General features: G+C 48.9%; 2 protein-coding genes across 5 annotated transcripts in view; one reads left to right on the top strand and one right to left on the bottom strand.

The window, feature by feature from the left end:
• The window catches only part of arap2 (ArfGAP with RhoGAP domain, ankyrin repeat and PH domain 2), a 93642-nt gene extending 78060 nt beyond the window's left edge, over window positions 1-15582 (bottom strand). For 2 of the 4 annotated variants that reach the window (XM_035603657.2, XM_035603685.2), the window contains exons 1-8: window positions 15366-15582; window positions 14864-14935; window positions 11434-12357; window positions 10438-10520; window positions 7489-7565; window positions 7161-7225; window positions 6429-6791; window positions 5422-5491 (exon numbers count right to left, since the gene is read on the bottom strand). In XM_035603657.2, coding sequence (XP_035459550.2) covers window positions 5422-5491; window positions 6429-6791; window positions 7161-7225; window positions 7489-7565; window positions 10438-10520; window positions 11434-12296 — 1521 coding nt within the window. In that variant the 5' untranslated portion in view covers window positions 12297-12357; window positions 14864-14935; window positions 15366-15582. Of the gene's footprint in view, window positions 1-5421; window positions 5492-6428; window positions 6792-7160; window positions 7226-7488; window positions 7566-10437; window positions 10521-11433; window positions 12358-13533; window positions 13687-14863; window positions 14936-15365 lie in introns of those variants that run through there. The other 2 variants (XM_035603675.2, XM_035603666.2) reach the window with 2 other exon arrangements.
• A 2163-nt stretch (window positions 15583-17745) lies between these two features.
• Window positions 17746-25565, top strand: dthd1 (death domain containing 1). Its single transcript, XM_047336359.1, has 10 exons — window positions 17746-18157; window positions 18492-19023; window positions 19792-20122; window positions 20681-20860; window positions 21160-21389; window positions 21498-21671; window positions 24072-24361; window positions 24465-24718; window positions 24823-24880; window positions 25237-25565. Exons 1-10 carry the CDS (start codon window positions 17746-17748, stop codon window positions 25545-25547), a joined length of 2772 nt encoding a protein of 923 aa, XP_047192315.1. The 3' UTR covers window positions 25548-25565.
• The last annotated feature ends 325 nt before the right edge of the window (window positions 25566-25890 follow it).

The raw sequence follows: 25890 nt of genomic DNA, 5'->3' as shown, positions 1-25890 counted from the left end.
TGGCTGCGTGCTGATAATTATACCCCAGTATGGGTTAACGGTAATTCATTGTTTTTAATTCTAGTTTTGGGGTCACGGCGGAGGGAGTTGTTTTAATTGTGAGATGCGCATCTGTAAATACTCTGACAGCCGAGTCGGCGGAGAGACGATGAAAGGAAGCGGTCAGCAGCGGCGGGCGCACACACACACACGCACACACGCACACACGCACACACGCACACACGCACACACGCGCACACACGCACACACGCACACACACACACACACACACACACACACACACACACACACACACACACACACACACACACACACACACACACACACACACACACACACACACACACACGCACACACACGCACGCGCGCGCGCAATGTTTATGGACTGATCTCAAGAGGACGAACTGCCAAGGAAGCAACGGAGCCTATCTATCTCTCTTTCTCCAATAACAGACACACCTGACTCACCTCCCCCTGCCAAAGATCTCCTCCGCACTCATTTTCTCTCACTCCTCCTCCCTTCACCTCCCTCCCACTCTCTCCTCGCTCTCCGTCTCCCTCCCACGTCCTCTCTTTTCTAGCTGCTCCCACATCACTACCACCCGTTCTACCCCTCCCGACATTCGTCAACCCATGTCATTTCGCCGGGGCCGGTTCTCCCACCCCCTCGCCTTTCTTCTTTCTTTTTTTTTTGTTTAACCTACCCTGCGTGATAGGTGTCTCCTATAAAAAAAAATTTAAAAAAAACAGTAAACTTCAGGAAACAATTAAAAGCGTAGCAGTGGAGCTGCAGCGGACGGCGATGGAGGGAAGCAGGGAGGAGAGTTTCACCACCAGCATGGAGTTCAGGGTTGCGGGCGTCTCCAAAGCGACAGATTTTCAATGGAGGCACGAGGACACCGACTGGCTGAAGCGCAGAACTGCGCCTCCGAACGCAGTTTTTCCTGCCGCAAATGCTTGTGGGCAATATGTGTAGTTCCTTGCTCAGGTTTTGCTCAGTGGGGACGCCTGAGGGATTACAGGGTCAGAGGCGAGTCTCAAGCCTTGTCAAAGTAAGTCCTAGTTAATTATGAGCAGGTCAGTTGCAAATCTCTCCGGTTTCAGAATGACCACTGCCCTTTTGTGACATCTTCACTTCTAAAATTGTGTCAATGCGGCCATGCAGGGCCCGTGTACCACAGTCGGGTTTCCCCAAATTTAACGAGGTAAAATAAAAATAGATATTTGCTTTCAAAGTCAAGACTTTAACGTTCTTATCTCTGCTACTGTTTTAGTCCAGTGTGGATTTGGCGACACCTGTGGTCACTGGCGGTAATGGAGAATGCAGTTTACCAACAGGTCACAGAATTCTGGGGGGGGAGGTCAGTGAAACGAAGGATTGTTGCTTTAACCAAGAAGTAGGCCAAACCGTGATTTTGGCGACTCAATAGACCTTTATTTAAATTAAATATTTTACTATTATTTAGCATTGTATGGGCTCTGCAAGTAAAACACACACAAAAAAAAAATCAAATATAATCACATTACAAGGTTGATGATTTACAGATCCATTGGATCGGCGGCAGCATTAATTATCAATTTTAAGGCACGTTTTTGTCCACAAGACGTTTGCAAGTCCAAGTCCTGTCCTGCATCCACTCCTGAAGGAAATATCCGTCTCCCCAGCGGCTGAACGCTCCGCTGCGTTCACCAGAGAGTCAATAACCTCGTCCTAGCCTGCTGCTCGGTGCTGAACACTAGCAAACAGCAGCCCGCTGAGGTCTAAAATCAAAACTGTTGAGTTGCCCGTCCGAAAAAGCAAAACAGTGAGGTGAATGACTGAAGCCAAACAGCGTCCGTGGATCTGAAGGGGAACGGCAGAGTCGAGACCTTCGCTGTAGTCATTTAATCCTTAATAGTGCTTTAAGGTAAAAAAGATTAAGCAAGTTGTTTTGTTTTTTTATTTTGAAGGGATCACCTTAAATCCAAGGTGGCAAATCTACCTGACGTGAATTGAAAATTATAATCCGTTCTTAAACGTCCCTCTTGGAGATTAAAACACTCTCCGGTATTGAAATTGTGAGCAGCTCTAGGCACGCGCGTGAATATGAACGTTTGGGAAAAGCGTCAAACAATGTGCATTTTAAGGCACAGTTGTGGTGATCGAAAATAGAAAGAAAAAAAAAAAAAAAGAAAGCTCACAGAACAGAAAAAGGGGGGGGGGGGGGGGGGGGGGGGGGGGGGGGGGGGGGAAACATTTTGGTTGTTGCGGAAAAACAAGGGGGGCCGTCTTGGGAAGACACAGAAGGGAGTAAGCAGAGGAGCTTTCGGGCTTGGCAAAGGGAGAGCTTTGCAGCGTCAGATAGACAGACAATCAGCCAGACTGACACACTCAGACTGATCCCCAATCCTAAAACCTCATCTCCCCTTTGGCCTCCTCTCCAGCCTCCCCCCCCCCCCCCCCCCCCCCCCCCCCCCCCCCCGGTGCTCTCATCCCTTCATCCCTCGCAGCCATCCTCCTCACTACTCTAAACCCTCAAGCCAGACTTTGGAGTGGGGTTTTTTTTTTTTTTCCCCACACGCACGCACACACACACACACACAGACGCCACAACAAGACCCCGACGACCGCATCCCGGGTCCGAGGCGTTCTCCCGAGTCAATCCCGGGTTGTTGACGAAATCCGACGAAAGGGGGGCAGATTGGCGAGACGGCGTGGTGGGAGAAGTGAGACCGCGGATCGCGCTACTCTCCCACGCCACCTCCGGTGATGACATCACCGCGGCCAGGAACCTTCAAGCTGCGACTGTGATTAAGTGCGATTAGTTCTGTCTGGGGCTGACAGATCCCACAGGATTTCAAACTAGAAGAGAGTTGTTGGGGGGGGGGGGGGGGATTTTGGGTATAGAAAGTTCAAGAAAGAGATCGAGCATGGGAATGTTTCGCCGCGTAGGAATTTTTGCATTTGTGTGCAACTACAAACTATAGGATAAATAATATAGATATGTATATGTATATATATAATATATGATATGATAAAGTCACAGTGGCCGTTGCCACAATTTGCGTGTCTAAACGGAGTCTAACATTTGCAAACCTAAAGCTTGAACTGTTCCCAAAGCAGGTTTCCAAAACATTTTCTGCAGAAGAAGCCAAAAGCAATTTGTGTGTTTTGCAGGCAGGGTTCCTCGTGCGTGATTTTTCTTGACATATGTGGGAAATTTTAAGGCCCTTTCAGCGACTTAGATTGCAGATGATGAGACGGCGGCAGGGTGAGTAAAGTCATTAAGGTTATAAAAAATTTTAAAAAAGGAATATAGATAAACGAGAACACTCGGGGAGTGCGGACCTCACATATACGCTGTTCCGCTCAAACTTTGCATCATAAGTCTTCCGTACATATACATTTTTTTTTTTATTTAAAACTGTTACCATAATGTCCTGTTTTGCCCTCATCTCGCAATCGTGAAGAGTCTTTTCGAAAACTTCTGGGAAGTTGAATCGCCTGTTTCCATGGCCGACACCTACGTTCGATGTGGAATTTCAGGGCGGATGTAAAAAGAAAAAAAAATGATGTTATGATATAATATGCAAATTAATGCATGACGCTATCTAGCGCCTTTTTTTGATCGGCAGGCTTTTGCGACTTTTCTATTTAAAACAGTCTGAGGCGTTACTGTAGTCATTCGAGGTGCAACAAGACACCGTGTGAGTGTTGGCGGAGGAGCACTCGTTTTGCACGGAATATCGCACCAATATCGTTGCAGAGCTCTCCGGTTGATTGATGTTGTAATCAGGCACAACTCCTCCGAGATCCGTGGTGTGGATCCACGTGAAAAAAATATGAGACAAAAAAGAAAGCATTATGTAGTGTGAGCAGCATGGCAGTTATTGTAGTCACGCGCGCACACAACACTATGAGTGAAAGCAAGCCCCCTGCAACTCATATTTCAATTTCCAACATGGAGCAGTGTTGACAGACTTCCTTGCAATCTTCCTCTACCCCGGCGTTCACCCCGTGGAGAGGAGGCACTGGGTGGCACACGGGGGGAGGGGGGGGGGGGGGGGGGCTACGGGGGCCTCAGCTGGCCTCAGCTGGCCACATAAAGCAGGGATGACAGAGAGATTGTACTCGACCCCTCCGCTCACCCGAAACATGATGAAGCCCTCTGCTTTCTCAGAGGGGAGAGTCACATTGGCAGGATGACTTTAAAAAGTCCAAACAACAAATCCCTGTTCCCACACACACACACACGCACGCACGCACGCACACACACACACACGCACGCACGCACACACACACACACACACGCACGCACGCATGCACGCACGCACGCACGCACGCACGCACGCACGCACGCCGGGGCAAACTTTCCAAAAAAGTGTCGTGCCGACGGCGACACGAGACTGTAAAAGTGCTGACTCGGTGGCCCCCCTGCCGATTCCCGGTGCACGACACGGCCAGCGGCCATTCGCGAGAACACGGCGGCGAGGCACGCGGTGTCAAACAGGTCGTGGTCGCTCGAGGCCTCCGCCGGAATCACACAATACGTGAATTATGTCACATGTTCTGGGGGGGGGGGTTTGTGGCTCCTCAACTAGAGATCATTTTCTCTCTATTTTTGACTCCATTGTTGTTGCTGTCTTAAGGTTGGTCACAGGGATGTGGCACCATCACCAAATTTTCAAAGTTTTTGCCTTAAATTTTACCCAGCAATAATTACCTCACCACGACGACATGATGTCAAATTATGAAATGCAGACTTGACGTGAAACGTTGTGCAATTCAAACGAAAGATTTAAAAAAAATGAAAGGCCTGTAGTTCTGAAGGACAGACGTGCCGGGGGGGAAGGCAGACGGGTATTTTGATTGGTGTATCGCAAAAAAAGGGTCAGTGACCTGAAAACAGCAGTGTCCAGACCAAAGGAGCGGAGGTCAAACTGCCATCTCGCTCGCGTCGGCGTCGCAGCCCTCCCGCTTTTTGTCCAGCCTCCGTTCCCTCACTCGACCCCCTCTCCATCCTCCCCTCCCTTCTGAAGACGCGGCAGGCAATGCCAGCTCCACTGTCGGCCTTGACGGGGTGCGGAGAGGAAGGAACGCTGAGGGAGGCAAAAAGGAAATAAAGAGAGAGGAGAGCCCTGTCCATTCTTTCTTTCCCGGAGACGGTGCCAACATCAATGTGCTTTCCAGTACGGCTGGGCGGGCACAGAGAGCGCTGGCCCGTCGTGCGTGGCATGGTGTCGCTCTGTCCTTGCTCCCATTATTTAGCCTGCCAACCTTATCATAATGATGATGACAATGAGAAGGAGGAGGAGGAGGAGGAGGACGGGTCAAAAGAGAAAGGGAACACTCAGGGAACTTGGCTCAGCCGCCCGAGGTATCGATTTCTGACACGGAGGAGGAACGACATTGGCGTGCGCGCGTGTTGTTCTCGCACCCACCTTGTCATTGTTGTAGTAGGCCAGACTCTCGCCGTTGAATCGCACCCACCTCCTTTGGAAAACGCAATTCCTGCGGAGAGAAGTTGAGGTGAGAATGAGTTTCAATGCACTCCCGGGGGGGGGGGAAATCGATCTGGCTCATCGGCCCGTCAGCCGAACAGAGGTTGCGTTAGGAAGAGCGCGTCCGCCACAGTCAAAACTGCGAGCCGCTACCGAACTCCGCCGCGAGCAGGCACTCATATTTCATCGAGAGTGCCACCGCTTCATTAATGTCGAGAGTTGTGTCAACATCTGCCAATTAGCATAATCAAAACAAATGGCTACTTTCGGTTCGAATACTCAGCAGCCCAGGGGCAGTTTGCCAAACCTATGCAAATCGGGTGGTGAAGGAGACTATGAAGAGCGAGTCCGTGATGGGCGGCTCCAACTCTGGGCAGCCGCGAAACACGGAGCAGGGAGAAAAATGTGTTTTTTGCACGGAAGGGCCAAACTAAGCGAAAGTCGATATATAATGTGCATCTCAATGCCGCAAGGTTATCTCCCGTCTTCTTCTTCCTAACCTCTCGATGGTGCCATGCATTATGGAAATATCTCCCTGAGGCTCCTGCATCTAATTCCACTTAACGGCTTTTGAATAACCATCAAAGATAGAGGGCACGCGCGCAGACAGGGGGCGGACGCGGAATAGGGAGCGTCTGCGGTCGCGGGCCGTCGTGCTCCTTGTGCCACCTGACAGGCGGCGGCGTGTTGTGGGCCGTTGGGGTGAAAGGTCGTGCACTAAAACCTAAGAGAGAGCGTGCATTGATCTTAATGGGAGATACGTGTCTATGGCTAACAAACCCTGCGCGGTGTGGAGCTGCAGCAACAGCAGCAGCCATGAGGATTTCATGCGGACCCACATATCATTACATCAGATAAAGGAGGAATTGCCAACGTCTGACGATCTGAGCTGAATCTCTAAATCACATTCACCCCCCCACCCCCCCCTGAGCAGCACTGTAACTTACCCCTGAGGCGACAGTTTGTCCAGCCAACCCACTTTGAGCACCTGGGGTTCGGGGGATCCATAAAAGCACGCGTAGGGAGAAATGTCAGGCAATGCACCCCTGCCCGCGGCCCCCAGAGCGTCCGCAGGCTCCGAGTAGAGGTCGCACTCCGCCGTGATCAAGGATCCGTCCTTGGGGCCCGAGGCGGCCGGACCAATCACAAGAATTTCGGGGTTGGCGGCGAAACCTCTGTCCGACAGGGCTCGCGGCAAAACGCTGGCACACTCGTCCACCGTTGAGTACTCGTCTTTGAAGGGGTCCGGGTCGGCAGGAGCCGGCGGAGAGTGATCTCCTTTGGACTCCCTCTGCTCGGGCGCCTTTTTTCTGTCGGAGCACAGGCGATACAAAGTTTTCGGGCGGCAGCGTTTTTTTGTGTCGACAAACTTTGTCAAATTCATGAGTTTGAAGGAGGGACTTTATACCAGGATGAAGTACAGTGTCTGTCTGATATAGAAATATCCATCACTTTTCAAAAACATTTAACCAACATGTAAAGATGCTTGGAAGTAGATGAAATAGTGGCTGGAATAAAAAAAAAATGTAAAAAGTGGTTACAAGTGAAATAGAATCGTGTCGTTATTGTTCTTGTCCAACTTTGAGAATGTACATACACTTTAACGTGGAGCTCCGCAGCACAGTAGGACATTTGAATTTCATAACATGAGTCGGCAGTATTACATCAGCATACCATACCTCTGTTTCCTCTGCTTTATCTTGTCCTTAAGCCCCTGCTGTGACCCATCTTTAGCACCTTGGCCCTACGGAGCACGGACGAGATAAGCATCAGGTGAATCCATCTTTCGGTCAGACACCGGCTGGGCGACATTTCTATTAACCTCGGGGAGCAAGAACGGAAACAAGCCCAGTTTCCACTCTGCCACGCGACCATGGCGACAGCATTAACACGGCGAGGGGAAGAGTTGGGTTTTCACAGGGCTGCGGCTGAAACTGAGGACCCGAGAAATGTCTGTTCCTCTTTGGTAAGCTGCAACTCACCGTGCACTAGTAGTGTGTGTCTTACCGGAGCACTTTCAGGGTTGTTGAACAGGAACGTTTCTCCGTAGGGAGCTATAGGCGTCAAGGTTCTTTGAAGTGAAGCTAAAAAGAAGGAAAAAAAGGACACAGGGACAACACAACATTGGGTTTTTTTCATGTAACTTCACTTAGACGTGTATTGATCAAACCCAAATCATTAATCAGAATAAATTAGCAAGCCATCCAATCATTGAACCAATTCAATTCCATTTCAACGTGCCCTTCCCTCTGCCCCTTCTCCCCATCGCCCAACTCCAAGCATGTGTGTCTCAAATCATCAGGGGGACGCTCCACCATGGCCAGTTCTCTGGCGCGGCTCCTGCAGGCCGCGTGGTCAGTGGAAGACGGGGAAGGGAGACTCTGGCCAGACACCATTAGTCTGGAGGGGCCGGGGCCACCCTGCGTGGGACGCTGCCTGTCTCTGTGAAAAATGACACCGCGCTCTCCCGAGGACTGCGAGGGTTCAGGAGGCATCGCCACAGGGCCGGGCCCGCGCGCGCAAAAAAAAACACCGGCGTGCCAAGATCGAAACCCCATCAGACAGCATGAAGTTGCCTTGAGAGAAAAAGGATGGACAGTGAAATAGCCAGAGACTCCCATCCATGCCCTCACAGATGAGAATGTACTACTTTTTAAAGCTTTACAGACACACACGTCCAAAGCAACGCAGGCCGCTACAGAGTGTCACAAAGGGCATGTCCTGGGCTTGGTACGCTTTATGAAGGGGTCTGTTTATTTGATGATGGATTTCCGCAGCAACACAGTGGCCCTCTCCGCGGACGGGCTCCGTGGGCAGATGGCAACCATCGATCATCATCCATCAGCCGACCTTCGGGCCAGTCGCCATTCTCTCCCAAGGCCACGGGACTCGGCTGCACTCAATTCCTGTCTGACTCCTGCTCTTTTCCCTCACCGGCTCAATCTTCGCCTCCCGCCTTTGTTTCTCTCTCGGCCGACCACGCTGCTTCTTCATCTGCTCGTGCCCCGACTCGCTCCCGAGGCGCAAATCTGGGAAGCGACCTAGATGCAGCCATTTTGCTCCGAGTTAGCGAGGAGATTGATTGAGCAGAGACTGCGGAGGATATTGACTCGTTTCTGAATGAGGTCTCTCTGCTTTTAAGTCGGGGAGCTACAGATCAGTTTGTAGTAGCTCACACACCCAGCGTGGAGGACACCAACCGAATTCATATTAGTCGACAAAATATGTGGTTTCAGCCAACAGTTCCCCAAATTTAAGAGTGAATAGTAATTTTTTTCTACTAATAATGATCATGAGGATGATGTTAAGTATAAAATAAAACATTGTCATTATCTTTTTGTTTAGTTGAAATTAGTATGCAGTTATTTAATGACAGTATGCAAATGATAGTATACATATGAGCAAAATATGTCCTCCAAGAGATACAGTTGAAAGCCTTTAAAAGCTAGTGAGTGACTTTTTCACTCACTGGGAGGGGGGGGGGGAGATAACCCCTGCATACATTTCAAAAAAACTACGAGCCAATGTTAATATCTACAGTAGCTATATAAAATTCCCATTAGCTCCTTGCCTGCTTACTGTTCGCCGCTAATTAGCCAAATATAGCATGCTAACATGCTAAGTTAACGTGGTAATCAGGGTACAACGTATTGCACCTGGTAACATCTGCATTTTTAGCCTTATCATTGTACGTGTGTTAGCATGCTAAGGTTATCATTTCACCCAAAGCACCACTGTACACCAAGTACAGCTGCTGTCTCGCATAATCTAATAATCTCGGGTTTACTGTTGTGGTTTTTGCGCCTTTTCCTGTCACGAAAACGATATCGCGAGGAGATACCTTCCAAATATACCGATAATTCCCAGTCCGCTGTGTTGCTAGCACGGCTGACGAAGAGAAAAGGGTTTTCTCAGCGAGATCTTCTTCTCCTGAAAGAAACGTATTCATGGGGATGCGCGATGGCGTCAATTAAAATTCCGCCAGCCTCCGTGGGTAGGGAGTTTGGATTGAATACAACAATCATTCTGTGAGATTTCCACTGTTCCGTTACAAGCTCTGGAGCGCGTCTCGCAATGAACTCTTCGAGAATGCTCGGGTGAAATGTTAAGTCAAGTCGCGCCTTTGCCAGGCCTCGCTTCGAGGGGACATTCAGCTCGCGAGTCGAGCTCCCCGGTTCCCAGCTCGGGGACCGCCTCGCCTCCCTCTCCTTCCTCCGCCCCTCCGCCCGCTTTGCATCCGTCTCCTCTTCCTTCCTCCCAAACCACTCCATCCGTCTCGGCTTCGTCTCTCGTCCCACCACCCGCCTTGTGCCTTGTTGGCAAAACGCCGGGGCCCACCGAGAGACTGCCGCAGTGAAGGGTACACGCAACAAAGAGGGGGGAGGAGGCCGAGAAGAGGGGCGTGAGGGGGAGATCAGGTCGAAATAAAAACGGGGGAAAAATCTGTTGAAACTAAGCAAGAGAAAAAGAGTGATGCGGTATGTCGTCATATAGACTGTCGTCATAGAAAGTCGTAGCAGGAGACATTGACCTCAGCGAGAGAAAGCAGCTCATGCACAAAGTACATCACGTAGCTCCTCATCAAATGAGACGTGAGGGTCGACTAAACCCAGCAAGTACAGGTTGGGGGGGGGGGGCAAAATTCAAATACACATTTGAACTGCTTGTACTACAAGCCCGTGTGTTGTTAAGCCAAGTTAAACAACTTCTAAAAAACTTTGGAGAGCCGGGCGACAGGGATAACACAGCGGGGACTCGCTGAGGGACAAGATGTGAGGGGCGCACATTCCCCTTGCGCGACGACACCGCCGCCGAACTCCCCCTTCCCCGCCCGTGCACCCCCCTCATCTCTCCCCCCTTCTTTCATCCGGGCAAACAACAGCGCCACTGACTCCACTGCCGAATGAAATATTCATGGCAGAGATGAAGCGGATGCGGCTGAAAGACTGCATGTACCTCTCTGTATGCCGTTTGCGCCAGTGGGACCCTCGGAGGCGGTTAGGCGTTCAGCGCTGGCTGCTTGCGCTGGCGGTGTGCTCCTGGGGAGGAAGAGAAATCAATGGTTGAGAACCCGATAATTCAGCACGTGGGGAGCAAAAGCAACGCGAACGCCACGCAGATGTACGGGCATTCAAATTAGAGATGTGGAACTCTGTCGGAAGGTTTGAACTGCGAAACTCACTTTCAATGTATAGCACGAGGGGGCATTATGGAATGGAGAACTGGATACGAAATCAGAGGCCCGGGGTTCTCCATCAGTGTAAAACTTCGCAAAAAAGAGAGTCACGTTTTTCAAATTCCTCCGTGCGATGGCAAGCGCGCGAGACGATTTTCTTGCGGTGGCTTTCACCTTTCTGTTGCAACTCGTTTGATAAGTTGTCAGAAACTGCACATAAAGTCTCATAGAGTCAAACTTTGTGCTTGACAAATAGTTGGGGTGCTACACTTATTCCCCATCTTGCTGAGAGTTAGGTAAGAAGATGAAGCTAAAACTTGGCAGTTGGTTAAAAGAGTTTAGCATAAAGCAGCTGGAAATAGGAGGAAAAGGCAAATAAGGCCTTTCTCAATATTCTTCTCTTAACTTGCGAAGCATCACCAATCAAAGCCCAGGTACTGATCCAATTTTGCAAAACAGCTTTTTTTTTGTCTATATTCCTATAGAATGCCCAAATTAACTTTTTGAATTAACTTTTTCATCAAAACTAATATATATCATATATAAATAAGGACATCTGAACAGAGATGTGGCCTATTTCTATAGAACAACAATGAGCTGTTATCGTTAACTTTGAGGCATGTCCAAATACTTATTGAATACTTGCTGATAATGCTGCAATAACCTTGTTAAACTCAATGTACGCAGGACAACCCAAATAACTGCAAGGTTGTTCATGAGTCCACCGTTTGGCACAGGCGTACTGTCACGCGGTCAATTTTGAACTGGCCCTTTACCTGTCCTGAAATGGCAGTATGGTGGGGATTTCAGGAACGGGCCGGTGCCTCAGTCGGTAGGAGCGAGTCGGCCGTGGAGCGGCAGAAATCTTGAAAGTGGGCTGTGCCTCGTAGATGATGTTTTCCACCATTTCACCAAGAAATCGCCCGCTGTCTTCAGTCACTGTTCCAGCGGGACAGGGCGCGACGTCGGTGCTCGACGGAGAAGGGTCCTCTGAGGAAATCTCCCAGTCTGAGGGCATTTCGGAAATGCAGAGGGACTCGCCGCTGCTGCTGCTGCTGCTGCTGCTGCTGCTGCCGCTGCTGCAGCTGCCGCTGCTGCCGCCGCTGCTGCTGGAGGACACAGAAGGAGGGATGCAGGCATGTGCAGACCCGGATGTCTGGATGTTCTGGGGATGGCGCGGGGCCGGTTGAGGCGGGCAGAGGTACCTGTCCTCCGTCTCGGTTCCCAGTCCTGCCCCGGGAGGCAAAGTCTGACTCCCCTCCAAAGCATCGTCCCGCCTGTCCTTGTGCTGCTGGTGCTGGCACGAGTTCCCTCGCTTTTTGTCCTGCAGGAAGATGCGCCGCGGGTATGGCACCGGCCTCCTCCGGCGCCTCCCGTTCCCTTCCCCTCCCTCCTCTCCGTCGTCCTCCTCCTCTCCTCCGCTCAGAGGCTTCAGCCCAAGCGCTTCCAAACTGCGGAGCATGCGCCTCCGATGGCCCGTCGGGAGGACTTTAAGCTCGAAGAGGCCCTCCTCTGTCAGGTCCTTGCAGTCCTCCAGAGTTTGGTATCCTCCCTGCAGGAAACATGAGGTGTACTGGGACAGACGGAGGGTGGACAGCCACTCCACAATCTCCTGGCCGGGCTCTAAAGGCTCCATCATGGCGCCGCCAATTTCACGTCTGCCACATCAGGACGACCTTTAGAAGATGTAGTGGTCCAACCTAAAAACCCGGGACACAAAAACAGATAGAAGTAAGCGCTGGCTGAAGATAAATGCCGCAGACTTATGAAGCGGCGTGCGCCATCAAACAGAATTTAATCTTTAAGTTCATGACTACACTCTAGTACCTCCGACAGGATTATTAACCTTTGAAACATCCATTAAGTCTAACAGGAATAATTTAAAAAATATCTGTAAGACTCTGACGATATGCATTTTTCAACAAGCCCAAATGATCCAAAGTGGATATCGATTTTGTCTTTGTGAAAAGTTTTGCCGTCGAAAATTGAAGGGTTGAATTTCGGCCCGAGATATCACACACGCTGATGGCATTAATCATCAGCAGCCGTGGAACTATACGACCTCATTCACAGAACGGTTGGACAGTTTGGAGAAACACACTCTTTTCCCCACTTTCTCACCGAGAGTTAGATGAGAAAATGGATGTGAGCGTCATGTTGCTGTTAAATGTGAAGCAACAACCTGGAGACAATTCAATTTGCTCATCTCAAAGATTAAAAGTAGGACGATTAAACAAATCCGCCTTTCTAATGCGTACAAATGAACACCCGTCGCATGCCGTTGGCCGAACGCATTGAAAAACAAAATAGTAAAAATGACTAATCTTTATTTTTTTACGTCTTCCTCGTGACTATTTGAACAAATAAGAAACAGCGCGCTATTTAGAAAGCTGTTTCCACTTATTTAAGCGAAGCTAAACTAACCATACCATCTGCTGAGTGTGGTTCAATATTTACTCTGAAAAGCTCGAATGAGTACGTACACACACACACACACACACACACACACACACACACACACACACACACACACACACACACACACACACACACACACACACACACACACACACACACACACACACACACACACACACACACACACACACACACACACACACACACACACACACACACACACACACACACACAGGCCAATAAAACCCAGACCTGCATTTGCAACACTGCTGGATGAAGCAGCAGGAAACAGCAATAGCTATGAGGAAACGTGCCAGCGTCTTCACATGGCTTCACGGTCAGGTTTTGGCAAGAAATCAACCTTAGGGTGTGACAAACGATTGACGCAAAAGGCCGGCTGACACCGCGGCTACAACATCTTATTTAACTTATTTTGCAGCGGAGTTCAGAAATATTACCTTACATTGCAGCTCACCGGAAGAAAAACTTGCAAATGGCTTTTGTGTGAAGTCGGTTTTCTGTTGATGGCGGCACGCCGTCTCTATCTCGCATCCATCTCGCTATGTCGCTTCTCTCACACACACACTTGAAACTCACAGGAAGAAACCTCACCATCATTATCAACATCATCATCTTGGCGTGTCCACTTCTCTTTCGGGTACAGTACACGGGGGGCCGTGAAGTGTTACTTCTGCTTTCAAGTACATCTAACCTCGGCGGACGTGCGTACATTCCAGTGTTTTATTTTTGGCCAGCGGCTCTCAGAAAAGAACATGAACAGAAACCGTCCCTGTTCTCGTTAGCGACGTTTTCAAAGGTGAACCTAGATGTAGAAATGCGTCACCTGTTCTCATCTGATATGGTTTTACAGTGTGTTGTGCACACAAAAGAACACTGCAGAATTGATGCACAAAGGCCCAGACAGTTGCGCTCAGGCTTTTTTTTCCGTTTGTCCTGAGCATATTTGATCTCGTGAGCACACCTCATCACACGTTTCGGATGCTACAATGAATCGCATTATTTGCACAGAGCATGCAGGGACGAAAAATTAAAAGTCCTTGCTCAACACATGACTGTATCAAGTGCTGAAAAAAAAAAAAACCCAGAGGCCTGCACAGTCCATCAGACCGGCCCAGATGTGTATTGCAGTGTTAACATGCAGGGGGACCCGTGTTGGCCAACAGCCAGCGTAGGCACACGCCAAAGCTTTTCTCGCGCATTTGACCCCGGCCCGCTCCCCATCACTGCCTTTTAGCGCTTCCTACACCCACTCACACAGCTGCTTCACACTACAGACCACACACACACACACACACACACACACATTCAGCAAACATCATTAAGAGCTGGATATAGGCGTTTTGATCCACAGCGGCTACCCACTAGTGTCAAAGCTCACAGGAGCGTGAAGATCAATAAAGCAACACCAACAACAAAAAAATGGAGGACGCCACGAGATTAGCAGCTTGCACACTTGACATGGGCAACATATGAAGTGTGTGTTGGTCTGTGTGTGTGTGTGTGTTGGTGTGTGTGTGTGTGCGTGTGATAAGATACAACACATTCAGTGTGCACACGATTTTCTGACATACAAAAGAGACGAGCAATAAATCAGAAAATATATTGTTTGTGATACTAAACTGTCTGTGATACACCCACTTTGCACAGTGCCTCTCTACAGCACCTCAGGTATACTCAGGCAGGGAGTGAGTCACAGCAAGCACGCCCATGCATGCATGCACACACACGCACACACACACACACACACACCAAGACACACACACCTACCTCCTTCCTCTGTACTGTACACCCCCCTCAGCCAACCAACTGTGAACACAAAGTCCAATGTGGATCCCCTTCCTGGTTTGAGAAAAAAACAAAACAAAAGTAAAACATAACCACACGAAAAAGAATACCTGTGCCAGTTTCTCAATTTGATCTGCCCTTTTGTAAACAAATCAGGTTTTAGTGAGACCACGTCTGCGTAGTGCCCGAGTTGTTTGGGCGCGTCTGTGTTTTTCATCAGTGGCTCACACGTGCGTAATGCGCCCATCAATGTGTTTACGCGTACGGGGGGGGGGGGGAGTGTTTCACCACAACGAATGTAATGCATTGGAAGCCAATTAAAGCCATGGCTGACTTCACTTGCATTTCACACTTGTTGCTACTGAGCCCGACACAACATAGACGCGACACAAGCTGCTCCAGCACTGAGATAAACCGAAATAACAAACGGTATGAATTGAGGTCACACGCCGTCGCGCGTCCATGTGGGTTTTGCCGAACTTACCTGCAGGTTAGAATCAGGTGGAAACCTCAGGTGCCATCCGGACGCGTGCACGCACACACATACGCACGCACACACACACATACGCACACACACACACTTTCAGTGCGCCCTTTCTGTCATGTTGTGCAGCTTTGATCTGCTGTTGAGCGTCGCGGCTTTCACACACTCAAGTCTGTTTCCGTTCCCTCTGTACGTGTGAGCGCGTGCGTGCGTGTGTGTGTGTGCGTGCGTGCGTGTGCGTGTGTTCACACTCTTCCGGCGCTGGGAGTAACTCCACGCCCAGTTTCAAGCGCAGTCGGGCGACGCAACTTTTACGCACCGGCAGAGGAACTGATTGCACAAGTGCAGTCCTCACCTTACCTCCATTTGTTCTCAAACATGTTTTATTTTATTTTTTTAATCCTGCAGGTTAAAGTAATTTTAATGTTCTGCTGGACTTTGTTTCAGATTCTCCCCGCACAAGAAAATGAGATGCATTTTCTTTTTTTTTTAAAGCGTGCACGCATGTGATGAGCACCAGAGAACAGCAGAGTGTGGGCACTGGGAACAGTCTGTGTGCATGTCCCAGCTTGATCCCGAGGCCCCGGGCTACGCATTCAGCTCACAGAGGAATGCAGCAGGCCATGAAGCGCGCGCGCGCGCGCACACACTGACACGCGCGCGCGCACACAGAGACGCGAGCCCTGGTTGGGGAAAAAAGAGATCACACTTACTGACTCACCCATCAATTGTTTTAATTCATCAACACGGCTTTTTGTATTTGACTAATTTCAGTTATATTGAAAGCTATTGCCGTAGGGTTGTGTGTTTCTTTGATGAGGATGCAGCGGCATTTTACTGCATGAAAGGTGAACACTGTTCAGCTCAATTCAGTGCAATTTGTACAGTACCAAACCACAGCATACATTATCTCAATACACTTGCACATAGTGAGGTCAACATTGCAGAGAAACTCAGCCGTTCCCGCAATGAGCAGCACTTGACCGTGGAGAGAGAAAAAATAACAAAATTGAAACAAAATAAAACTGGGTATAAGAACTGATAAAATAACCAGACAAAACATTAAAAGAGCATCAGGCTACAAACAAAAAACATCTGTAATAAACTCCTAGTTTTCAGTGCCACATTAGTAACATTATAATAGTTCTTTTTTTCCTCTTTTTTTCTTACATTATGAACCTTAGTGTTGTGTGTTTCCTCTTAACCTTAGTCTCATCTATAGTCAATTTTAAGTCAACAAGTGCAGTTTGCCGAATGAGCCACATGATGGCGACAGAGTGCTGCAGGACTGTGGCCTCCACGCAACAGTGGCTGTAACGTCAAGAGAAAAAATGTCTTTTGTCACTGAATCTGTTTTGACAGCAGGAAAACGCAGGTTTACATAATAACATACGGTTATTATTATCTGTAATAAACATTCTGCCCTTGTACTGCAGGTTTTATCATCGTCTTTCCTTTCCCAGATGATTAAATAATGCAAATCCCACTATGACAATAGCAATTAGACCGTAATTCATGGAAATTCAACAGTAAGGCCTCCACCGTCGAAATGCATATACTGCTGAATCTTTGTATTAAAGTACAGCATTGAGGATCTGTACTGTTTTCATTTTCACACTACTCGACACTTCCACCTGACTACATGTCACAGGGAAATATTGTGCTTTGATTTCACACTAATAGTTGCAAATAACTTTTCCGATTCCGATTTTAAACACAAACCCCCTAAAACACACAATGCAGTGCTTTGCTTTTAAACAAATTTGCTTTAAACAAAGCAAATTAATTCTATTAAAACGTACATTTGCCCTCAAAACATGTGACGTTTCTGATATTTTGAATAAAAATACTATGGCAAATCCATCAGCGAGTCCCGGGTACTTTTTTTCTTTAAAGATCCAGGAGTGGAAGTCGAAGGGCTGACTGTATTGTCTGTACGTACAAGCAGTAAAATGAGTGACAGAAGAATAGAGGGAAAGAGGGATGGGATGTCTGGAGGACTGCACTCTTTCTCCCAGTGAATCTGTGGTTCCTCTTTTGTGTCCCCCCCCCATGCCACGCCTCCGGGGGTCGCCTTGGCAACATGTTTTACGGCTGGCAGCCATATAAATACAGCATTGGCTCCTGTAAACCAGGATTGCTGTACACAGCAACACTCAATGCCAAGGACTCGGCGAACAAGGGGGCCTCAGCTCTGAATCTGAAAAGGAGGTACACAGGAGAATACGATTTATTTTTAGTGAATATTCTTGATATAATTCACCGGTATTTTGTTGATGGAGTATATTGCTTTAGCCCCATGCAACATGAACCGAAAAGGGGGAAGAAGCAGGCCGGATAACACACTCGCGACTCTTCTCTGTTGTATTTTCAGCCCCGCATGGATGAGCACCTGCATGTGAACGCACAGATGGACGAAGCTGGGGCAAATCACGGCAGAAGGAGGGTCGACACTCTCCTCAACATGTCGACTAAAGCTAATGAAGCCGACAGACCGTCAAGGGTCGATCGTGAGGAAACGGTGCGCACGGGGAGATGCATAGGAGAAGAATCGGGTGGAGGCGGAGGAGAAAGGACGCTCAGTCACCAGGAGGATGAAGGGAGACTGAGGCTTGCTAGTGAGGAGCAGGTGGAGGAAGAGTGCAAGCAAAAAGTTTTGGCCGTGCTGACGGAGCTGAGTGATTTTCATTCAGAGAGGTTGCCAGCATGGAGAGAGGCCCTCAGAGAATGTGCCTCAGCGCTCCACAAGTCTCCACCAGGGGGCGGTGATCGGCAGTATCGACCTGCAACGGGTAGGAGAATTGACCTCTGTCGTAAATGCCTTTAGTCTGCAATTAAAAAATAAAAGATAAAACATTTTGAAAACAAATTGAGTCTTGAAGGCTTTGAAGTATTTTTGAGTGGAAGGAACTGCGACACCCAGCAGAGTTAAAGGAGTTGGAAGTGTCAGCCTGAAAGATGCTGCACAGCTTTGACGTCCATTACGTCAGTTCGCAGTCTCCTCTGCAGACAGTACGTTGCACGAGCTCACCGTTTTATGTAATAAAATAATGGTGGTCGCAACAAAGTTTCGTTTGGTCTCGGTGCTGGCAGTTGTCCACGTTCTATACGTCTGTTTTCTTTCAGAGCCAGAATGTGAAGCCGGGCCTTGCTCAGACTCCTTCAGTGACTCTTTCCAGAGTGTGTCGGAGGACATAGAGAAGATCATACAAGAACTGAGCACAATCGCGACCAGACTGGACGCAGGAATTCTCCAAGAATCCGCAGAAGACGCCTCCAGCGTGGACGCGGCACTTCGGGAAGCCGGAGACCCGGAGGCCTCAGCGCAAACGGAAGACGGCAGCGGTCACCCGAGCTCCCGGGATCCACGCGGATCCGAACCCGAGCGTAAGCAGGAGGTCGCCGACGAAGGCGACCGAAGCCGCCCGAGGCCGCCGCCAGGCGCCGGACACACAGCAGACTCTGCGCGCAGCCGTTCCGACCGCAGCGGTGTGAAGGAGACAGGGGAAGAACGGGAGGTCGAAGGTCAAGCGGGGCACAATGAGGACCGGGCTTCTCCAGCGAGTCAGACGGATTTACTGGAGGAGCCAGAAAAGGATGCAGAGAGGGTAAATGTCAAGGGCAAAGAGGAGACAAAGGGCGAATGGATCACAGTTGGGTATGTTGACAAAAAACACCTTTGTGCTCCCGTTTTGTTTGAGCTCAGGCCGTTAAAATCCTCTCACGATCAATTATTATTGGTTTTCTTCACGTCTCGTGCTTCATTTATGACACATTTAACCAATTGACTCACGTTGACGTTATTCTTTTGAAAACTAAGTGATCTCCACGGGAATTTAAAATAATACAATTTCATGAATGAGATTGAACATTATTGTACTTTTTCACGTTATGTGGTAAAGGTAAATACGCGCAGTTTCATTCCACCTGTGTTGACAGCAAAATAATACATAACATAATAGATTCTTTTAAGACAATGAAACATGTCAGCTCTTCCTGCTTAAAAAAACAAACAATCTTTTCAACTCGCATGGGGCCGGCTTATGAGTGTGGACATGATTCGATTTTCTTGCCCTCATTTCCCCTGTTCACTCACACGTGATGAACTCTCCGCAGTGCTTTATCACAGGGTGCATGCGTTTTGAGCACCCGGGCCTCCCTGGAGCCGGGCTGCTTCATACAGTTCACTGTCAGGTCAATGCCCACATTTGTCCGTAAGCCAAACGAATAGAAGGAGAAATTTTAAATCAGAGCGAGAAGCCAATTCCGGAAGAACCTGATGTGGAAATTAGTCTGCGGCTGCATTTCAGATGCTTGCTCTTTTAAAAAACATATATATTTTAATAATATTCCTAGTACAAAATCTACCTCTCCAGATACAATATTAATTATTATTGTACATCTTTCTTTTTGGAATAATATCTAGGCTCACTGGCGAAATGGAGGACAGCCAAACGCACGTGCCAGACGCATGCTTTATCCGAGCGCCAATGGGCGCGGCTGAAGCCCTCAGGTGTGAAATGGCCGACTCCTTCAGCTGCCTCATGGTGACCGGCTCGGAGGAGCTGGTCAGCAGAGTGATCAGGGTCAGAGTTCACGGCGGCGCCAACCTCCACTTCCCCGTGACCGTGGTTGTGCCTTTCTGCGCACGTTACCGGGGCAACTACAGAGACGTCGCGGTCAAGATAGTTGACGGGGAGAGGAGGGCGAGCTACGTCACTCCCACAACAACAGAGGGCACGTATGGAGGACAGAGGGTAACGTTTTCTCTAACTTCCAAAGATTTTTTTTTTTTTGTGATCTAAAAAACATTCTGTCTTCTACTTTAATATCAGAAACAACATTTTGTGTTGATTTTAATCGGTAAAGGGATAACAGCACTTTTTGAAAAGCAACTTGGAAGTCAATAGTAGGCCGATTTTAGACAGAAGCTATTTGCATTGTATCATCTGCATAGAAATGTATACCGGCTGGCTGGATGTTCTCTACTAATGTTCATCACAATTGGAAACTGAACAGGTTCTAATTTAGAGCCTTGTGGTGCACCTTTTGTGATCTTTAGGATTTTACAACACTTATTTTGTCTGTAAGATCATTCTTCCCAAATCCATATTGCTTGTAAATCTTTATAGTAATAATAATTCTCATTTAAGCGTCAAAAGTCTTGGACAGAGTTCCTTCATACTTAAGCTTGACCTAAAGCCAGACTAAAAAATCAGAGGGGACTTTGTTTTCTATGAGAAAGCATTTTATTTGGTATGTACCAGATTCATACGCTTTGGTTGAAATGGATCACTTTGTGTTCGTCTCCGCAGGGCTCTTTTGCAGAGGTGAGGGTGTACTCCCTGGGTCTCTTTGCAGTGGTTTCCTGTCTCAAAAGAGAAAACTACACAGTTCCCAGAAGGGGATTGTCACTCAAACTCCCCGTGGACCCCCGCATTTGCCTCAACTACCTCCCGGGAGCCTTCACCACTCCAGTAATGGCACAAACCACGGTATGGAGACGATTTGCTCGTTATCCTTCTTTCTCCCACTTTCCTTTTACTTTCGAGTGTGGTACGGCAGAAATCATTCGTTCACACAACTGGTTTTGTCGCGGACTGTGGGATTGAGGAATGGGTAAAACGCCGGGGGGGAAATTTGAGATCAGAGAAAGATCTCAAAATATTGGAATCGTTCCAAAATTCAGATTAAAAAAACCTTGCTGCAAAGCAGAAGGGTGGTAACAAAAAAACAGCTCTGTCCAAACTGCTGCCTAAGTAATGCCAAACGGCCGCTTCCTGGTCTGCTCCAGATCCAGCCGGTGGACACCGTCCTCCTGGCTGCCGTCAAGTCCAGAAGGGACGTCTATCGTTCGGTGGTGTCTACGAGCCCACTGGTCCACCTCGCCCACCCGACCTCGCAGCCCCTTAGAAGACCCCTCACCGTCACCCTCCCTTGTCCGCCGAACCCTGAGAAAAAGAGGGACACGAGGGGTCGGGGGAGGCCGGCGGAGCGCCGCCACAGCGGACCTGCGGCTCCGGCGTGGGATCAGCCCGCTGGCCACGGAGTGAGGTAACACAAAGCCTCCTCGCCTTGGTCTCATTCGAAGCATCTCTTTCTTGCTTGTTGATTTGGAGTATTTCACATTGGATCTCCGTCCGTCAGAATACTGGGCGCCTCTCTGAAGCCCCCAAAGGAAACGTCCAATGAGCTGCTGGTGGTCCTGGGCTCAAGGGAAAAACAGTGGCGCGTCCTGGAGAAAGTCCCCGTCAGGAGCCAGCAGAAAGGACTGGCGTCCTTCGAGCTGACGGAGAGCCTCGACAGGTTTGCAAACCCCGCGTTTTCTTTCTTTTCCAAAAAAAAAAAAAGAATGACTGGCGCAAAAGTACATATCTGATGGGAACGGCTGACGAATCAAACCCATTGATCTAAGGTCGATTTTACAGGACAAAGGCACACGAATCAAGACACGTGGAACGGTTTATTTTCACGTCTATGGTAACGCCTCTCTGTGGATGTGCTGCTGCACAAACTGCAATATGAGGCAGGGACATCCAAAGCGGAACTGCGGACAGTGCAGACAACCCCAGGTTGGATTATAGGTATATTAAATGCCATCTTGGTAATAGAGATGATTGTTTAGGTTTCTCACAACATCTTTTCGGTGACTTAGGCCCATGAGTCGGTCGAGCGTGTTTGACAGGCGCCGCAGCTCAGCAGTGTCCTGGGCCGCCCACACAGCCACGCCCACACAGCGGACTGCCGGCAGTGACCGTCATCAGCAGCCCCCCCCCCCCCCCCCCAAACTCGTGGATCTTTACTCGTGGACCGTCCGCTCACGTGGAAATTTCAACATGGAGGGGTTGGGCGTGTTGATGCGAGCCCCCCGCCCACGGACAACTGGGGCTCTCTGAAGCTGCAAAGAATAGGAAGGAACATGTTAAAGTGCACATTTAACACGTGTCTTATATGTTTAAAAAAGAAAATAAATATTCTCTTTACTAAAGAAAAGGACAAAAGTTAATCGCAGACATCCACGGAAGTCCGGACATCTTCACGAACGGGGGCAGAGTGAGCTCACGTGAGAATACAGAATATGTTAAATCCGTCTGACCCGGACAATCTCCTGACCGCACCCAATTTTCTCAGACATCTTCCTCGAGTTCATATCGATAAAACAGCTAAAAGAATGCGGAATGCGTCATGTGATTAAAAAGTCCGTAAAAACGTACGGGTTCGTTTCGACGGGAGGCTGACACTCGCGTCGTTCTACGCGTGCGACCGTGGCCCTTTCCGACGATCTGTAGTGCGGCCTGGAACTCCAGTGTCTTTTGGGAGGCTTTGTGCAACATGTCCGCGATGATAAATCCAATCTTGAATTGCTTTAATGGCCATTTTTATACCGTTGTTGAAGACGTAAGAGGCTACTGTTGTTGTTAGCGGACTTCTTGCCGTCCATCTTGCATACACTTTGACCAGTCAGAGATCTTGTTGTAGATTGTACCAATCAGACGCTGTGTTTTTCGACGGTCGAAAAAAACAAACAAAGATTGTACACTGCAAAGAGGACCTCTCACTCCTCCTGTTTACTCCTACTCCTACTACCGGTACTGACACTCCTCTGTGTCATTGGAGAAAACAAACTGCCGGAAAAATGTCCATAACTTTTTGTTTTGCATAAGTAAGAATGTTTTGAATCGTTTTCCCTCATAGCCAAGGCTTCAAAGAACAGCTTTCAAGAAGGGAAAATAATCTTCATCATAGTTGTTTGGCGTGTCATTATGATGAATGTCTGTGAGATTTGTTTATTTTCCTTTTGTCTTTATGGTCATACAACTATTTATACATTCACGTGATATCACTGCACATGCATACATATTCTGATAGCCTAGGTTGTCCTGAGAAAAATAGATGGACATAACTTGACTGTACATTACAGGGTTGAGGTTTGACAAGCACAATTACACGAGGTTAATCCGGTGTCAAAAACACGGATGTGTCGTCATTCGAACATGTCCTGAGGGATTTCTATTCACGTATTGTACGTAAAGAACTCACCACCGATGCAACTTCTCCTCCACCTCTCTTGCCTTTTCGATGTTAACAGTAGTACATTCCTTTTACTTGAGCATGTTTTAGTTCAGGGGACAGCGTGACAAGCAATGAAATGCAGAACGCTACAGCCGACTACAGCGCTCCTTTACATAAGGGGTTTAAGAAAGGCCGTATGGATGAAGGGGGATCCAGATGCTTTGAATTCCAGGCTTTAGTGTTTCTGTTTCTGAACGTAGTCGCACATTTATTGTAAAAAATCTCTAGAGAAATAACAGGCAGCGAGAAAATGAATGCATCTGACTGCCTTTTTGTTTTAGCTACCTGGATAACAAAAAAAAAAAATTGAATTAAGAATATTAGTTGTAGATTGTGAACCATTCCTTTAATAAGAAGGGAGCCTCATTATTCCCCCCCTGAGCTATAATACATTTATTCTTATCTAAAACAGCTTCCCTAGGGAATAATTTATGTACTGTAGGTAATATGAATTCTTAATTCTGTCTTAAGTGTATTAAGTCTGTGTTCTGGCTCGCGATAACAGACTCTTCTATTCCCTCTATTCGGCCACAATCTAATCTCCTCACTGAGCTCCATGCTTCTTAACTTTGCCGGTGTCTCCCGTCTGTCTGGACGTCCCCTCCTCCTCCTCCTCCTCCTCCCTCCCCTCAGACTGCTGGTGGTTCGTCTCCTCTCCCCGCTGCAGCCCTGCCATCTGAGCCTCCTGGCACAGGAGCTGGAGGAGTCGATCGGCCGCCACGCGGTCACCCTGGTCCTCCAGTGCCGCCGGGACGACCCGCACGCCGTCCTGGTGGCCGCCCTGCCCAGCCGGGACCTCAGCTGGGAGCTGGGCAAGCTGAGGGCGCAGGGCTACGGCGGCCTCCCGCAGACCTCGCCCGACATCTCCATGCGCGAAGGGGACCAGCTCCTGCTGTGCTTCAGTGGCAACGTCACCTCCACAAGTACGGCGCTGAAGCAGCGACTGGAACGCTCACTTCACGGGATTACATAGTCGTGCAATGCTGGACTGAAGTAAAAAATGTGATCACCTTTTTTCGCCATCAGGCGATCGCAACAACCAAAACGACGTCCCGCGCGAGCGCCTCGCCTTCCACAGCCAGCGCACGAATCACCTCCTGGTGCGTCTGACTGAAGTGGACCCGTTTGGGAACTACAGCTCGCCGCACTACAAGGGGGCGGCCGCGTTCTACAAGGTCACCAGAGGTCAGCTGGAGTGGCGAGGGGACACAGGCGTCCCAAAGGACTCCTCAGAGCTCCCGGGGGACCCCGTGTGCAGGCTGTCCCTGACTTTACCCAAGGTGAAGAAGCGCCCGCGGAGAATTCGACAACAAGGCCTCGAACTTTGACGCTCGCGATTAAATAATGCTCTTGCGTGCTTCATTTTTTTTCTCCCTCATTTCAGAAAGTGAGAAGCATCAATCGGCCCGTCGCAGCAAGGGTGAGGTTATGTGAGGAGGCAGGTGGGTGAAATTTCACAACTGTAGCGTTATTTTTCCTTCTGTACAATGAATAATTCCTTGTGCGTGATAATATTTCTAATAATTTCTAAAATTTGGACTAAAATGTAATATGGGGTTGTACATGATATGTCTTTTTTTTGACCAGCTGACATCTTAACTGTGGATTTTTCATTGCTGTGTGATGCTCAGTGCTTCAACACTGACGGGAGTGAGCCATGAATCTGTATTATCATCGATTTGGAAGCTTTAAGTGGAATCACATCATATCACCGAGATCAGTTTCATACTCAACAGTGTCAAGTGCAGTTTTTTTTGTTGTTTTTTTTTTAAAATACTTTCCATTTTCCCACCCACAGCGGATTCCCTGTCGGACTCTCTTCTCCTCTGGCTGGCCGGGGAACTTTCGGAGGAGGAGGTGGCCGCGCTGGTGCGGTCCCTGCGTGTCCGCCGCAGCGCTGCTCAGCTGGTGAAGCTGCGCGCCGGCGACAGCCCGTCCACGCAGGCCTTCCACGTCCTGGCCACGTGGAGGAGGGGGCTACCCGCCGCGCCACACCAGCTCAGGGCCTCTCGGCTGGCCCGCTGCCTGGCCAAGAGCGGCCGGCCTGACCTGGCCAGGGAGCTGCTCCTGCGACAGGCCCGGACAGGGCTCGCCGAAATAGGGAAATAAGAATTTGAACAGTAAATCAAATCTGAATGATTTTTTTTTTTTTTAACACTGCTTTTAGTTCACGGGGGCCACACGGTTCAACTGTGGTGCTCGAGTCCATCCACAAGGGGTCGGCATTGGACCGCGAGAGATTGTGCCCTCCGAAGGCTCGAGTGGAACTTTGCAAACCACTGGTGCTTAACCTGCTTCTTTTTGTTTCCCCACAAAAAGGGCGCTTAACTACATGTGACCAATCATCAGTGGCCATCATCATCATCATCATCGTGAGTTATGACTGAATCAACAAAAATGTTGTTGTTTTTGTATAGGCGTTAGAGGCTTGATAAATGAAACGTTATCCATT

This window comes from Scophthalmus maximus, chromosome 12 (assembly GCF_022379125.1).
Source record: "Scophthalmus maximus strain ysfricsl-2021 chromosome 12, ASM2237912v1, whole genome shotgun sequence".
Lineage (NCBI taxonomy): Eukaryota > Metazoa > Chordata > Actinopteri > Pleuronectiformes > Scophthalmidae > Scophthalmus > Scophthalmus maximus.
Note: the sequence above shows the minus strand (reverse complement) of the source record. Positions and strands in the feature narration are given on the sequence as shown.

Coding starts and splice junctions, on each gene's coding strand:
- dthd1 (XM_047336359.1), top strand. CDS start 17,746: ATGGATGAGCACCTGCATGTGAACGCACAGATGGACGAAGCTGGGGCA. Junction 19,024..19,791: donor GGCGAATGGATCACAGTTGG/GTATGTTGACAA, acceptor AATAATATCTAG/GCTCACTGGCGAAATGGAGG. Junction 20,861..21,159: donor CAGTAATGGCACAAACCACG/GTATGGAGACGA, acceptor GGTCTGCTCCAG/ATCCAGCCGGTGGACACCGT.